Here is a 16283-nt window from a genome sequence, read left to right as displayed (position 1 = left end):
CCGGGCCTCAGGGCGGACACTGTGTCGGAGCTGCTGATTGGTCCTGGCCGCTGGGCGGGACTAACGTGGATTTAACAGTACAGGACGGGGATTTTTATTTTTCATTCTTGAAATGACTTTATTTGATAGAAATAATCCTAAAACTGTTTCTTCTTTAACATGTAGAAGTTTGCCAGTTTAAATATTCAATGTCAGATAAAACACGTTTTACTACATAATAAAAGAACCTGTTGGCTATTTATATGTTTTAATTCATTTTTAGAAACTTCGTTCGTCACTTAGCTGTTTTCATAATGACTCCTGATGAGTTTGAGGTCTCAGTCTTTAGTACAATATGTTTATTTTTTAAATGATGCTCCATTTAGAGACCAGGAAGGAGGGGAGGGGCTACTGTGTGATTGACAGACTGAATAACCCAATCAGGACAGAGCACAGAGCAAGTCAGACTGAACTTTCCCTCCAAACTTGGTTTCTTTTGGATTAACAAAAACCCAGATGGCAGACAGTGAGGTGCTTGTAGAGCGGCGGATGACGTCACTGATTCATCCTGATTGTGTGGCTCTCTAAATCAGATTTTTCAGCCAATAATAAACTCACTCATAAATGGATTTGACAGCTTTTTCAGGCTGGTTTCTCCGACAAGCTCAGGAGGTCAAACTGAGGCCTGATGTGCTTTTAGCGGCACTGTCTCTGAGGAGAGGAGAACCAACGGCCACATGAAACCTCCCAACAACAGATTGCTTTTCTGTTTTCAGAAATATTTCTGGTGGTGATGAAAGTCAGCGACAGAGAGAAGATGGCCAGTGATCAATGATGCCATTAAAGTGGACATTCTGCTTCCAGTTACAGCGAAACATCAACAGAGACAAGTGAGTCAAAGATCTTCAGCTGATACTGACACTGGTCAGTTCGATTCATCCTCGGGCTGCTTCTCAGATATACTGCCGTTTTCTATACAATGATCATAATTAAAATGTGATCAAATTCAGAATCCTGCTCCTCAGGACCCTCTGGATTTGACATCTGATATTAGTTTGGATTTGTCCTGAGCAAATATCTGGACAGTCAGTGGAGAGTGGACACTTTAATGTCTCTAAACACACAGTCAGCTCAGTGTCGACCGGAACAACATGCAGCAGTTTGATGAGGCAGCTGTGATTCATCTACAGCAGGAACCAACTTCATTCTGACACCATTGAGTTTTGGACAATACTGTCCTTGGAGACATTTACAGAGGCCATGAGAAAATGAGAGGAAACCTGTAGGTGTCCAACAATGACCATCTTCCCTGGGAGGGTCGAGGTGCTGAGGTCAGAGATCATATAAAGACCAGAAGTTAGTTCAGTTTGAATGAATCAGTGAAGAAACATTTGTCTGATGACAAATCAAATAAGCATAAAAAAAAGTCAAAACAGACACACATACCCCCCCCCCAAAGAGGATGTCACACAAACTTACCTGTTTCTAAATATGTCTTTCTCAATATGTTTCTAAATGTGTTTCTAAATGAATGCCAACTTCCAGCGATGGTTTCACTTCCTCTTGAGTCAACAATTCAAACAGCAGCAGGAAGGCCATTCAGTGTTATCTGAAGTTCTGCACCTGCTCTGATCCATCACCAGTCGAGAAGGAGCTTTGGCCTAAATATCCAACAATTCAGACAGCAAGGTGGTGAGGCTGGCATATGAGCCGAGGGACTAAAGAGGAAGATGAAGAGACTTGTTCTGTCCCCTGAGAGACTGACAGGTCCAGGACAGACAGTTTCTCGGTCTGAGTCTCTGCTCTCAGTCTCTGGTCTCGTTCTCACTTACTCAGAGCATTAACGCTGGAGGCCTCTAACTCATATTAATGTTTAGGACTGTCAGCTGTGACGTGGCTGCGATCTCTTTGTGTTAAAACCTTAAAATGTGGAGCTAATGGCTAATGGCTGATGTGATGGATCACTAAGCGCTGCCCTCCATTAAAACGTCACTCAGCCCTCCACGGCTCGGACCTTCAGAGTCGGATTAATGGCCATAATGGCCCGGGTGGAGTCTGATGCTCCAGAATTTATGTTGACCCAGACAGCTACATTTTTACATTATGCAAAATGATCGGCATCAACTTTCCCAGAATCCTTTTGCAGCAAAAAAGCCACCAAACATGGAGCTGCACTGAATGCATTTTCAGTTTAATTGGCCCTGACACTTTATTGTATTTGCTGCCCCCCCCCCCGTCCTGCCGAAGCTCCTGGGAGCTCTGCAGCCTCAACGCTGAAACCTGAGCTCAATCAGGACAGGAACTCATCCAATCAGGACCTGATGATTGTGCAGTGTCAGAGATTCTGTCTCCAAGTCCAGTCTCCGAGCGGACGAAACATGTTCATTAGGTCCTAATCAGCTTCAGGCGACACAGAAACTGATCCTGCAGGGTTTTACTGCTGTTCTTCCTCCTCCTCTTCATCACGGCGTCATCGGCAGAGGACAAATAGTGGACAGTGAAGATCCTCAAGATCCTAACGGAGACAAGATGGCTGTCCACTGGACAAGTCCTTACTATTTGAAAATACAAAGCGCTGTCCTAAATGTCTTTAATATAATTATTTTGTGTCTTTATATCTTTTTAACGTCTCTGTCTCCAAGTGTCCACCTCCCACGGAGGTCCCTCACAGTCAGACTGATCTTCCTGTCGACGTCCATCATCATCCTCAGGTTTCCCATCAAGCATTAGCAGGATGGCCTTCATTCATTAACTGAAAGGAGCTGCTGACTCATCTGTTTGGTTCTGATTCTTCTAAATGAGGAGCAGAACTAAAGTCCTCTGATCAGCTGAATACTGACTCAGATCTTCGGGTAACGGAGGTCCAGACAGAGACATCCACGAGTCCTCGCCAACAGTGAGGATTACAACCACAGGAGAGAAGACAGAGGACATGTTGAGTCCACAAGTGAACTTTGACTGAACTGCTGCTGACACTGAGACTGTCGGGGATTAGAGTCTTTGTTAACTGTCATAACTGTCTCTGACAGGAAGTCAGTGAAGTGAGAGGATGGACAGGACAGGATCCGATCTGTTCACACAAAATATAAAGATGATTGACTCTTCTGGAGAAAGTTGATGAGAAGTGAATCTATTTTGGACCTGATTGATCTCTTCCTGCCGTCTGATCACAGAAATAGGAAGACACTTGTGTGGCGTTAGCAGTTGGATGAAGACTGAGCACTTTGATACTGCTACTGTATTCATATAGAACATGGACCTGATTCAGAATATAGATGAAGGTCTACCTTCCGACCGGGTGGACCTTTAAGACATTCTCTGGACAGTGTGTGTCCTGCTTTCCAGAAATAAACTCTCATGACTCTCAGCACAGACTGTGAACAGAATTATGAGCCTGTGGATCTGTCACAGATTGTTGCCATGACAACAGTCTCCTGTGACTGAACATCATACCTGTGTGATGTCATCACACCTTAAAGTTATGTTTTAAACAGCACATCACGTTTTTTCCATAATGAAGACACAACTGTTACTATGGTAACTGTGGTGATGAAGGAAAGTACATGGTTGTAACTATGACAACTACATGTACAGCACTGTGTGTGTTGGGGGGGGTAACAGTTTCTTTTTTATAGATTTAATTGAAATGACTCAGATCTGTAAATATCACAAATCGTTATCTTTGTGTTTTTTTTTCTGGACAAAAGACAAAATGTCACATCTGTTTACAGACTGACGTCAGAGCAGCTCACGGAAAATTCCCGCCACAGGAAATCGTGTGTCTCTGTTTGCTGGATCAATGCACTAATGACCATCAGAGGCTTGGTCTGTCTGTGGATGAACTGCCTGACAGATGGTCAAACGGTGGACATCCAAACTGGTCGATGTCCACACAACATCTGACAGCAGTCCACTGATGTGTTAATCTTTTATACACACAATGACTCACAACAGATGCACACACATATGCACCCAAAGGTAAATGGATCATGTGACCCAGCTTCAGTCTTTCATGGTTAAATATAAACAGCCAATTTCAGAAACAGCTGTTTCTGTGATGTTTACTTTGTGACCCACAAACAGTCTGATTGATCTCTGCTGGATCTGCGTTCTGTCTCCATTCAGGTCCGACTGCAGGCCCAGACAACTGGACTCTGTCATCAGCTCCATTACCCAGCTTGCACCGCCTCAACCTACCGGCCAGGAAGTGAAGGAATCAAACCTGATGTGGACTGAAGGTCAGACAGCAGTGCAGTGGTTTCCTCACAGCAGGATGATTCTGGGTTTGATTCCCAGGCATAAAACTTGGAGCCTGAAGGTTCTCCAAGTTCAGGCTCATTGACTGATCTGTGATTGGTTGTTTCAGCAGATCACTTCCTTTTCCTCACTCATTTTATTAGGTTTTGATGAAAACTGGGCTTCGTCTTCTGTAGTTTCTAGAAGACACCTGTTGATCAGTTTCATCTTTGCATCACACAAGCTGCAGTGTATTTTCTCTTGTAAACAAAGCTAAATGTTATTCACTCAAGTGCAAAAAAAAACAAAAAAAACAAAAAAAAAAAAAACTGTAGGTCAAAGGTCATTTTGTCACCAACAATGAAACTGGAGAGTTTTTTTTTTTTTTTAAATAACTCTAATGTCACTGAGCTGTTGACCTTAATGTTGTCTAGTTATTAGCAGCAGGCAGTTCAAGGACATCCTGGTTTGACACAAGACTCTGAAACTTCAGTTTCACCATACTTGTTTAAAAAAAAAAAAAAAAAAAAAAAAAAAAAAAAAAAAAAAAAAAAACAACAACAACAACAACAACACACACACACACACACACCACAAACACACACCCAACCTCAGCACCATCAGTCTGGAAGCTGTTCTTTGTTATTGATGCAACTTGACCTTTGACTTTAGCACCAACGATTAAAACGCAACTGTTTAAACTTGAAGGTTAAAACTTTTATTGGTCTTAAACAAAATTGAGTTGATTTGGTCCCACAGGGACTCAGAGTCTGATTCAGACTCGAGTTCACCTCGGATAGTGGCACTCCACTCCGATCACGACTCTCTGGTTCCGGGTGATGGGACTTCCTGTCAGCACTTTTGGGTTGTAGACCAGAGCGAAGCCATAAATGAAAGCAGTCTCTGTCATCTGGGGGGGGTAAAAAAAAAAAAAAAAAAAAAAAAAACACAACTTTTATGGACACCAACATCAGACATGATTCAACCACAGGAAGTAAAACCTCATACCGCAAACATGCTGTTGCAGTTGTGCAGCTCAGACTCAAAGACGAGCACGTGGGCCCAACCGTCAACATCTGTGACTGGACAGCCACCCAGAGTGACCTGATTCGGCTCCACCAGCCAACCCAGGCCCAGCAGGTCCTGGCTCACCTCCACCTGGATTCTGCTCTCTCCACATCGCACGGCAACACGGTTGGTTGTGTCCGGCTGCCGCCGTTCAAACCTCACAGGAAGTTTCTTCACTGAATCTACTGGATCCTCAGGAAACCTCCAGGAAAGGGGCTCAGCACTGGGCCAGAGTTTCACCTGGAACCCACCGGCGTGCAGATCAGACAGCCTGGAGTGTCTTCTCTCAGGCTCTGCTGGTGCCTCCACTTGTGCAGGCTTACGTACCTCCACCCCCCAGTGGGTTGGCTTTCTCCCACTGATGACTCGAGTGTCACTAAACCTCACACAAAGAAGCACGACACCACACACCAACAACTTCCTAGAGTCCATGATTGAATCATGCGCTGAAGAACCGGGCAGATAAAGGACAAGACCCCGCCCCCTCATCATCTCAATCCTTCTTCACACGTGTTGATCTCACAGCTGCAGGTCCTTCACTGATGAGTCAGTCACAGCCAGAACAAACTGAAGCCATGAGGACCCGTCAGTGAAAGGGTTTATTAATCAGTTAACAGGTGAGTTAATGAACATGAAAAAACATGAAATCAATCTGATGCTGAAGTTCTTAGGTGACTCTGAGTCTACAGGTGTTTCAAGGCCACGCCCTCAAAATCATCTCACTTCTGTTGGAATGCAGCTTAAAGAGAACGTTTTAAATGCTTCTCAGAAAAGCTCATGAGATGTTTCCGATCTGAAGCTCTTTGCTGCCACCTGCTGGTCATGAAGTCTGCGTTAACAGAAAAATAAAACAAAGCTGTTGCCATAGCAACATTTTAAAGTGAGAGGGGAATATTCTGTAAAACACAGGGATATTCTTAGCATGGACATTTGTCTTTTCCTGTTTTATTTTGAAATATTTCCTGTTTCCTTTGTTGGTTTCACTTCCTGTGTGTCTCCAGTTCAACCAGAGTCGCCCCCTGGTGGCCAGTAGATACAACGCAGCTTTAACGCTCTTCAGCACTGGCTTCACCTGGAGTCCAAGTCCAGATGGTTCAGTGTTTCACAGGAAGTGATATCAGTGCTTTTCAACATTAAATCAACTTGTGTGTAAATTGAATCACAGGAACTGAATCCTGTCCTGGTCCAACACAACGGATGGGCCAGGAAGTGGGAAGTCTTACTGTGATGTCATCAGCAGGACTTGAACTCAACAACTGATCAACTAACACTTGAGACACCTCGTAATTAGGAGAACCAGGTTCGATTCCTGTTGACATTAATTTCTAATCTTCTGTTTCTTACCAACTTTTAGCCAGTTAAGTTAAAGAACACCAGTTTTCTACAGAAGTTCAACAAAAGGGATGGAGCAAAAGACCCTTTCATGATAATCTTTGAAAACATGTGGAGTTATATCAACAATCATTTTATTGAGAACAAAACAAACTTCTTTCTTAAAATTCACTTTGCGATCAAAGTTGAATCTGCAGCTTTGAAACACATCTGAAACTTGAATCTGAAACTTTGTCTCTTGGTTGCAGATCAAAGACAAGAAACACAGCAAATAAAGTTAGATCCAAACGTTGTTAAAGAAAACAGGATTCTTGTGTCCATCACCTGGAACACACGGTGTCTCTAGTTATAAAAGCCTCTCCAGTACCAGCAGGTGCAGTTGAGACCAGCAGCGATGAGCAGGATGACCACGAGGGTGATGAGCAGGCCGAGGCCGATGACAGTGGCGACCACGGCCCAGACCAGAGTCCTCTTTGACGTGTCGATCAGGGGCGACCTGAGCGCCATCCGAGCCCTGCGCGCCCGCCGCCGGTCCTGAGGAGGATACCGGGCCAAGTTCACGCTCTCCATGCCCAGGGTGCGGACCAGACATGCCCTCTGATGGCTCAGCTGATCGAAGCTGTGCCTGCCGTGGTAACGACCAATCCCACTGTGACCTGAGGAGACGACAGGCCGGGCCAGAGTCCAGGTCCAGGTTTATTGTGTGTATTTCTGTGTTTCTGTGACAGTATGTTGAGTCCTATAGGCCAGTTCTTACCAACGCCTCCAAATGGCAGCGAGCTGAGTGTGTAGTGCATCATCACATCGTTGACCGTCACTCCTCCACTTGTCGTCTCCTCCATCATCCTCCTCACAGCCTAAAAAGAGGTGGGGGTTTAAGTCCAGGTCTTTCTGTTGCATCACATCCTGTCAGCTAGAAACAGCTAGAAACAGTGCCACCTACATCCGTCGGTCTGGGAAACACGGTGAAGATTTAAAATTGGAGGGATATAATCACCTTCTTGTCGGAGCAGAAGATGTAGAGAGCCAGAGGTTTCTCTCTCTCGTTGATGAAGCGAATGGCGTCGTCCATGTCGCTGACCGTCACGATGGGCAGCAGGGGGCCGAAGATCTCCTCCTGCATCAGTCTGGAGTGGGGGGGAACGTCCTTCAGCACTGTTGGGGCTTTTCAAACACAGACATGGACCAGTCCTTACTGTGGAGTCCTGCATCTGAAGTGACGGGTTGTGAGCACGTTTCTTACCGATGTAGCACTGAGAGGCGTCGCTCTGCCCGCCCACCACGGGGGTGTAGCCCTCCATCAGGCTCAGAATTCTGCTGAAGTGACGCTGGTTGATGATTCGGCCGTAGTCTGGGGAACACTTCGGATCGGCTCCGTAAAACTCCTGTGGTGGACCAAAAGGTGGAGATCAAGCTGGAGCCTGAATGCAGAATTAAAGCGTCCAGGTGTTGAAGGTTACCAGGAGGGTTCGGCGGATCCGGTCCACCACCTGGCCCTGGACGGAGGGTTCACACAGGATGTAGTCTGGAGCGATGCACGTCTGACCACAGTTGACGAACTTTCCCCAAGTGATCCGTCTGCACACAAACCAGGTAGATGTACAAACAACAATTTTTAACAAAGGTGTCGGTTTCTTTTTACTTTTAAATTGAAATAAAAAGAAATAAATACCATATTTTTTGCACTATAAGGCGCACTTAAAATCCTTACATTTTCTCAAAAATCGACAGTGTGCCTTATGTATGGATTCTTGTTGTGCTTACTGACCTCGAACCAATTTTGTGTTTTTTTTTCAACGTTAGATAACTAATTATGTTGTGCTGACAACCAACCACCAGCCATCATTTATTCAGTGTTACCTTACTATAATCAGACGTCAAGCCAACGTTAGGTTTTTAACCTAAACCCAATTTTCAAATCCATATAATCATCCAATTATCATCAAATGTTGGGAGACAACGTTGTCCCAACGTCACACTAACTTCAGGTGTTTGCTATGGCAACGATAAACCAATCAGAGAACAGAACGCTTACCTCCGTCACTTTTTGTAATATGGTACGTACTGTCTTCACTTTGTTTTATCATGAGCTTTGTGTATGAAAATAGACCTGTTCATTGATATAACAGTCCGCTACATACGGTAATTGAAATACAGACTCAGATTCATCTTTATGATGATGTTCATGCTGAGGCGAAGGAGGAGCTGCTGCAGTGGGAGGTTAAAGTGACGGCATGTTCATCTGTGTTTTACCGGCAGGCCGTTCTGATGTTGCAGTTCCTGTCGATGTAGCAGGGACTTTTCCCGCCCAGCTCCAGGGTCACTGGGGTCAGATGGCGAGCTGCGGCCTCCATCACCAGTCTTCCAACTGAGCTGCTTCCTGTGTAGAAGACGTGATCAAACCTCTGTCTCAGCAGCTCCTGGGTCTCTGACGCTCCTCCGGTGACGACTGGGTACAGATCCTGGAGACCAGAAAACCATGACCTGCTTTAGTGACGGTGCTGGATCGACCTGGAGATCAGGACACCCAGAGGTCCCTGTCCGTCCTGGACACAGCTGCTCAGAGGACCTTCACCCTGACTCCAAGAAAAGTTTGTCAGCAGAGAAACATCATGAGCTTTAAGTGAATGTCTTTGTCTGTGACAAACCGGAGGCCCAAAATCTGATGAACAAGTTTTAACAAACAAACTGCACAAGACTAAACTAGGAGAGGCAGAAGTTCCACAAACACCACATCTGACAGTCCATGTGGGACATGTCCCGTCTCCTGGTGTCCCTGTATGACATCACAACATTCACATCAAGAGTTCAGACCTTGTCCAGGTAGCGAGGCAACAGCGCCCTCAGGAGGAGGGAAGAGTACTCGCTCAGCTCCGACGGCTTCACCACAGCTGCGTTTCCTGCAGAGAATGGGAGGTTCGTCATGAAGGGACAGAGGACGGACATGCAGAGGCGGGAACACAGAGATAAGGCGAGAAGTCAAACCACATTCACTCAGCTCAGACTTCTGCTGAGAAACATACAACAACCAAAACGCACAAGGCTGTTTTCCAAAATATTTATCACATTATTTTACCAAACGACTGAAAACTGGCATCTTTTTATCTGTCTACACACAAGAGAACCTTAAAGGTCCAGACAGTGAGACTGGTGTCTGGAGCAGACGTCTGTCCTCTACCTGCATGTATTGTTCGCAGGTGGAATCAGCTGTGATTGGCTGACTCACACCTTCATCATCTTTATTAGTGCCTGGACTTTGATGAACTCTCTTTATGTCTCCATTCTTCATTTCTCAGCCTTCTAATCGGAGGGAACATCTCACTGAGCTCCATCTTGACAGACTGGACTCAGGTTGGCGCTCTACCTGCAGCGATGGCGCCGACCAGGGGCAGGAGCGTGAGGGCCCAGGGGTAGTTCCAGGCCCCGATGATGAGCACCACCCCCAGGGGCTCCGGTTGGATGTACACCTCATCTGATATGGTCAGGAGGTTCTTCTCCACCGGCCGAGGAGCTGCCCACTCTGCCAGCTTCTCTATGGCGAGCTTGATCTCATTCTCAATGCTGATCAGCTCCAGGAGCGGTGTGTCGTACTGGCTCTGCAGGAAACCAAAGCTCCTTTCAGTCACACGGCACCACACGTGGAATGCTCGGCAACCATTGAACTCACCCTGTTCATGTCCTGTTTGAGGGCCGTGGAGATCTCCGCCTCTTTCTCTGTGATCATCGTCAGCAGGGCCTGAAGCTGCTGTAGCCTGAACTCCAGAGTCCGAGTCCGGCCGCTCAGGAAGGCCTCTCGGGCCCGCAGCACTGCCTGCCTCTCCATTTGCTCAGGTGTGACAACAGGAAGTGGCACCTGAGGGAATCAAACCAGGTAAACACTTTTAAACACTTACTACAGACTTAAAGGGCCAATACAGGAGACGTGGCATGAGCAACATGTTCCTGCAGGAGTCCAGAACGGTCAAAGTCCAGCGCTACAGAAGACCTTCAGGATTTCATGTTACCTTCAGCCCACCATAGATTCTCCTACACATTCAGAAGGGGGGGGGGGGGGGTCAAAAAGGTTTCAGTCTGTGACATCACCAGTAGATGTCATTAAAACAAATAACCAAAATATCCAGAAATAACCTTGCTGGATTTCCTTCTGCTGTCGTAACACAACTCATGTATATTCCATAAACTATATTATTATCACACAACAGACACACAAGACCAAGTCAATCATTGTCTTATTCTACAGCAAATTGGAGTTTACTGATAACACAACTGACCCACAAAGCAGCAGTATGGTCGTGTTTTTAAACACAAAATTTTCAAAACAGTTTAAACTGTGAAGGTGAATTGAGATTATAGTCCAGGCTCATATTTCATATTAAAGACATATTTCTGTAGTTTTACAGCTGCTTCATTGTGACATCACAAAGTCCAAGAAGTCCTGAATCCAGACTGTGAGAGTTTCTCTGAGGACGGAGACCTCTGAGTCTTTGACTGGATTAATACAGAACCTTGACCTGATTTAGAATCAACATCAAACCTCTGCTGACTTTAAGTGAAGGCAGAATTAATGCTGTCATAGATTTTCTAACTTGTATTTCAAAACATTTATACAGAACTTTAATTAGGATGTGTTGTGAAAATGTTACTTATTTTCAAAGTGAGTTGACATGAGTCAAACACAGAATTTGTTTAAACTAATTAAACAGTGTCAGCTGTCAGAGAATAAACACAGATCTATAGTCCATTTGTTTTCTATCTTACGTCATCTGACTTAGAACAATTGTTTTTATTTTAGATGCTGAATAATTTGAGTCAATTTAGTCTCCCGTCGCTTTAAATCAGCAGTTTTCAACCGAACAAACAGAAATAGTCAAACAAAGAGAGACAGGAGGGAAACTCACCAGTCTGGAGCAGCTCAGGTGAAACACATCCAGCAGCGGCTGATCCAGGACTGATCTGATCCCAGACCGGTTCAGGTGTCCAACTCGGTCCTGCTGCAGATCTGGGGTCAGTTTACAGGAGGCTCAGTCACTGTGACCGGGAACACTGGGACACTTCATAACATAAGACCCCCCCCCCCCCCAACCCCCCCCCCCCCCCAAGATCCGCCTCCCCACACACACACACACACACACACACACTCTTTTACAGCCTGTAGTTCAGGTCAATGTCTCTGAGCTCAGCAGGATAAACTTGGTGGCCTTGAGCTGTAAATAATATTCCACTGTTAAGATAATAAGACAATTAATTATGATCAATGTTTTAGTTGATGTTTAATGGCAGATATAATAAATATGATCAGGAATAAAGGTCTAACTGGCATTGCTGGTCCAGTGATGATTTCATTCATCAGCTTAAATGAAAACATTGAAGGATTTATTTAAATAAAAATGATGTTCAACAATAAAACTCAGACAGAACATTTAATGTAACAGAATCAGTATGCCAAACGTGTCTACGTGAAATAATAAGGTCCATTTCATCCAGCTGGTGGTCTCAGGATCCCCTCGGTCCAGCTCAGACCACCAGAGTCCGGTCCTCAGCTTCGCAGCAGGAACCTCTGCAGGGACACAGAAACAGACAGTTTGACTGTTAACAGCAGCAGTCAACACAGAGGGGGGGCGTTAAAACAAAAGGGGGCATTTTACAGAGCACAGTAGAGCATGCTGGGTAATTAAAGGGAGGGTAGATGAAGGGGCGTTCTGTGGCGAGGACTTCCTGGACAAGAGGACACATTGTCTGACGGTCAAAAAGCCATTGTTGTGTGGGGGGACCGGCCTGTGGGATTGTGGGTATGTGGAGCAAAGTCCTCATGTCGGCTCTTCATGGGAAAACGTGTTCCGTCATTTAAACAGTCATTACACAAACGAGCTGCTGTTATAACACAAACGCACAGTGCTGTTCCAAAAACATGTGAAGTGAACGCTGTCCCATCAGGCTCCTGTCACTGATCAGGACTCAGGAAACACCCCAAATCAGATCCACAGCAGGTTCTGTTGGAATTATGAACTGAATGGTGCTCATCTCAGTAAGATTTGATAAAGTGAAGTCAGATGGAGTCAGATTGTTTAAAGGCCCAAAGTGTTTCTATTTTTAGGCGTTTCTGGCTTCATTCAATAGAATGGATGAGAAGGAAAGATGAGAGGGGAATGCCATGGTGGAAATCAAACCCGTGTCGCTGTAGCGTCCTGTTTATGGGACACCTGCTGTATTTTCTATTTCATACTGTGTTTCTGAGCAGACGGCAGGAGGTCTACCGTTTGACTCTGATAAGGTTTATCATTCAGTCTGTTGAAGCTCTTTGTATGAAAACAGATTTATTGTCCAGGAAACATTCCTGTTTATGTTTACTGTAGTTACCTGAACCACAAACGCCGCTGGAACAGCCGGCCCACATTGAGCTGCTTGAGCAGGAAGAATCGGGCCCAGCTCAGCTTCTTGTCGGTGTGAGGGGGGTAACGCATTCTGTTCACCACCTCCATCTTCAGCTGCCTGATCAGGCAGCTGCGTAGGTGACTGAGCTGGTTGAAGCTGTGGCGGCCACGGTAGCAGCCCATACCACTATTACCTGAGAGGGAGGGGGAGGAGTTAGTCCTTGGTTGATGAGGGGGTGGAGCTAAAGGTATGTTTACTCACCAACGCCTCCAAATGGCAGCTCGCTGATGGTGTAGTGGACCAGACAGTCATTTGCCAGCAGAGCACCACTGGAGGTCTCAGCGATGACCCTCTTAATTAGCTGATGGTCAGACAGGAAACATCAGAGCAGAGTGACACAAACTCACAGCTGCTGGAGACTTCTTTACCTTATTGTTATTGGAGAAGACATAGACGACCAGTGGCTTCTCCCTCTCGTTGATAAACTGGATGGCTTCGTTGACACCACTCATTGTGATGATGGGCAGCAGCGGGCCAAAGATTTCCTCCTTCATCACTTTGGATTCCCTCTTCACATCCTTCAGCACTGTGGGAGCTGCGGGAGAGTTGGGACAAATATGTAACCACACACCATCCGTCAACGGTTCAACTAACAACACAGAAGAGTTTCATGACATAAATATTATCAATCAATTTTCTCCTGAAACTATTTTCTCCATTCATCAGTTTTGTTCTTTAAACATCAAAAATTTTTATATGATGATATAAACTCAGAAGAAGAAAGTCATCCTGTTTTTTTTTTTTTTTAAGAAAACTAATTAAAGGTGTAAATGTGAAGAATCTAAAGTGTCTTCACAAGATTGGCCAGTCAGAGTCACAGAGCTGGATTCTTCTTCCAGAACTTCAGAAACTGGACTCACCGATGTAGCACTGAGACTCGTCACTGTGTCCACCCACAGCGACTGTGCTTCCTTCCATCAGACCCAGAACCCTCCGGAAGTGTTGCTGGTTGATTGATGTGTCCATAATCCTTAAAGGCCTTCGGATCATCTGTGTAAAACTCCTGTTGAACACATCACACCATCTTCAGATCAAAAATACTTCAAGGTCCAGGTCTTCTTGACTTTGGTCGGGGATTAAAGTCTTGGAGCCCAACCTTGATGCTCTGCTTGATCTCCTCCACGGCTCTGTTCTGGATGGAGGGTTCACACAGGATGTAGTCTGGAGCGATGCAGGTCTGACCACAGTTGACGAACTTTCCCCAAGTGATGCGACTGTTGAAAAAAAAACAACAAAAAAAACAAAAACAACTTACTGACAAATGTCTTTGTCAGACCAGCAGCCCTGAACGTCATCATGACGTCAGACACAGAACCACAGAGCTGAATTCAGTCCGAACGGGATACACTTTAAAAACATACTGACCGACATGCAATGGTGATGTCACAGTTGCTGTCGATGTAGCAGGGACTCTTCCCGCCCAGCTCCAGGGTCAACGGGGTGAGATGGCGAGCTGCGGCCTCCATCACCAGTTTACCAACCGCACTGCTTCCTGTGTAGAAAATGTGGTCAAATCTCTGCTTCAGCAGCTCCTGGGTCTCTGATACGCCCCCTGTGACCACCGGGAACAGATCCCGGGCCAAGGTTGATTGGTCATTAAGACTGAGCGTTCACACTGAATGTGAAGGAGGGAAAAGACTGCACTAAAGCTCACTTTGTCCGGATACTGAGGGAGAAGGTCCTCCATAACCTTGGCAGAGTGGGAGCTGACCTCAGATGGTTTTATTGCTGCTGCATTACCTGAAAAGTGACGTCAGATAGGTCATCGATATGTTACACATTAACAGACCATGTCCAGTTGTTCCTAATAAAGTGACATACAAGTGTGGGTCTGTGGTACCTGTACCTAACCCTAACCCGACCAGGGGCAGGAGCATGAGGGCCCAGGGGTAGTTCCAGGCCCCGATGATGAGCACCACCCCCAGGGGCTCCGGCTGGATGTACACCTCATCTGATATGGTCAGGAGGTTCTTCTCCACCGGCTGAGGAGCTGCCCACTCTGCCAGCTTCTCTATGGCGAGCTTGATCTCCCCCTCCAGGCCCAGAGTCTCATACAGCTCCGTCCCAAGTTCAGTTCAGTTGGTGAGGATGGAACCTCAGCATCGACCAGAAGCCCACACAGAGCAGTACCTCTTGTTTGACTTCCACCACCCACTGGAGCACATTGGGGGTAATCGTCCTGGCCCGCTGGACGACCAGCTGTTCCCGGGACATCCTGGAGAGACAGAGCTGTTCAGACATGTAACTGATGCTAAAAGCTCATATAATATAAAGTCATATAACTGTGGCTTCACTTTAGCTCGGTGGTTAGCGGGTCGCACTGACCGCCGGAGCTAAGTGTTCAGCTAATAGCTGAGTTTCACCGCTCAGGTAGTCCTCCAAAGCTTTGAGGCCACTTCCGCCTTGTCACACCGTCATAACGACCGATTGGTCGGTGGGCCTGTCAGTGAAGAACAGAACCAATCAGATCACCGCACAGTGACACAGACCCCTCCCACCGTAAGAAGAACAACAGGAGAATAAAGGATTAAAAACTGAAGTTTGTCCTAAAGAACCAATAAAGTTAGGTTCTAATGAATAACATTTAACGAGTCCTATTGAGTAAACACATTGTTTTACTTCTCTGCCTCACATTAGTTATTAATTACTTATTCAGTGAAGCTCACCTGATAAAATATCCGTCCCATGACTCCGGTCTGTCTCAGAGTTGAAGATCCTTTCAGCTTCGGATGATTCCAGTAATTTTACACTTTTCCACAAAACTAGAATGCATATGCAAAGCAGATTATTGCTTTGATGTGAACTACTTTGAGCCTAATTTCTTCTATAAAGCTACTTTACAAATATAGGTTGTTACTTTTACCATTATCATTCAGCATAACTGTCAGTTAATCATGGAATAAATTTTCTGGTAAATGTGCAGACAAAAGAAAAATGCTGACACACAGCAGCATGTCTTCCTTTTTCATCCTTTTAATAACAAAGATTATTTGAGTTCCATAAAGAACAGAGACCCATCGGTGAGACACAAGGAGAACATTGACATTTCTCTTTGAAAAATTTGTTGCTTGGAAAGTTGCATTTTCAGGGTTGTGACTGACAGTGAGGGTTCTTCAAGATGCATTCAGGTCAAGCTGGAGGAACAACAGGATATGGTACATTCAAGACTCTATGGGTTCTACGGGTTCTAATATACAGACTGGGTACCCATGCTTTACCTAAGACCAGTCTGTCTT

The 16283-nt window shown here is 45.5% G+C and overlaps 3 protein-coding genes across 4 annotated transcripts; all 3 read right to left on the bottom strand.

Annotated features, from left to right (window-relative positions):
- Positions 1-4929: 4929 nt before the first annotated feature.
- LOC115052534 (zona pellucida sperm-binding protein 3-like) lies at positions 4930-5715 on the bottom strand. Its single transcript, XM_029516687.1, has 2 exons — positions 5224-5715; positions 4930-5125 (listed from the first exon to the last, which is right to left on the bottom strand). The coding sequence occupies exons 1-2, from the start codon at positions 5713-5715 to the stop codon at positions 5003-5005; spliced, it is 615 nt and encodes a 204-aa protein (XP_029372547.1). The 3' UTR covers positions 4930-5002.
- A 1025-nt stretch (positions 5716-6740) lies between these two features.
- Positions 6741-11651, bottom strand: LOC115052820 (aldehyde dehydrogenase, dimeric NADP-preferring-like). Of its 2 annotated transcripts, XM_029517184.1 has the most exons (10): positions 11514-11651; positions 10283-10468; positions 9980-10211; positions 9430-9515; positions 8869-9077; positions 8076-8193; positions 7859-8000; positions 7613-7779; positions 7373-7472; positions 6958-7271 (listed from the first exon to the last, which is right to left on the bottom strand). In XM_029517184.1, the coding sequence occupies exons 2-10, from the start codon at positions 10436-10438 to the stop codon at positions 6958-6960; spliced, it is 1524 nt and encodes a 507-aa protein (XP_029373044.1). In that variant the 5' UTR covers positions 10439-10468; positions 11514-11651. The 2 variants fall into 2 exon arrangements, with proteins under 2 accessions (XP_029373045.1, XP_029373044.1); XM_029517185.1 differs by lacking the exon at positions 11514-11651 and having other exon boundaries at positions 6741-7271; positions 10283-10438.
- Positions 11652-11868: 217 nt separating this feature from the next.
- On the bottom strand, positions 11869-15418 carry LOC115052869 (fatty aldehyde dehydrogenase-like). The gene is given in 10 exon segments (XM_029517290.1): positions 11869-12172; positions 12973-13180; positions 13249-13348; positions 13416-13582; positions 13908-14001; positions 14003-14050; positions 14144-14261; positions 14413-14539; positions 14702-14787; positions 14869-15418. Coding segments are annotated over 8 exon segments (879 nt in total). The 5' UTR covers positions 14514-14539; positions 14702-14787; positions 14869-15418; the 3' UTR covers positions 11869-12129.
- Between the last annotated feature and the right edge of the window lie 865 nt (positions 15419-16283).

Source organism: Echeneis naucrates, chromosome 13, assembly GCF_900963305.1.
Source record: "Echeneis naucrates chromosome 13, fEcheNa1.1, whole genome shotgun sequence".
Lineage (NCBI taxonomy): Eukaryota > Metazoa > Chordata > Actinopteri > Carangiformes > Echeneidae > Echeneis > Echeneis naucrates.
This window is presented reverse-complemented; position numbering and strand designations above follow the sequence as displayed.

Excerpts from the sequence above, each read along its gene's own strand:
- LOC115052534 (XM_029516687.1), bottom strand. The coding sequence starts at position 5,715 with ATGGACTCTAGGAAGTTGTTGGTGTGTGGTGTCGTGCTTCTTTGTGTG. Across the intron at positions 5,126-5,223 it reads ACTGCAACAGCATGTTTGCG|ATGACAGAGACTGCTTTCAT; the intron begins GTATGAGGTTTT and ends TACCCCCCCCAG.
- LOC115052820 (XM_029517184.1), bottom strand. The coding sequence starts at position 10,438 with ATGGAGAGGCAGGCAGTGCTGCGGGCCCGAGAGGCCTTCCTGAGCGGC. Across the intron at positions 10,212-10,282 it reads TCAAACAGGACATGAACAGG|AGCCAGTACGACACACCGCT; the intron begins GTGAGTTCAATG and ends GGTTTCCTGCAG. Across the intron at positions 8,001-8,075 it reads GGATCCGCCGAACCCTCCTG|GAGTTTTACGGAGCCGATCC; the intron begins GTAACCTTCAAC and ends GGTCCACCACAG.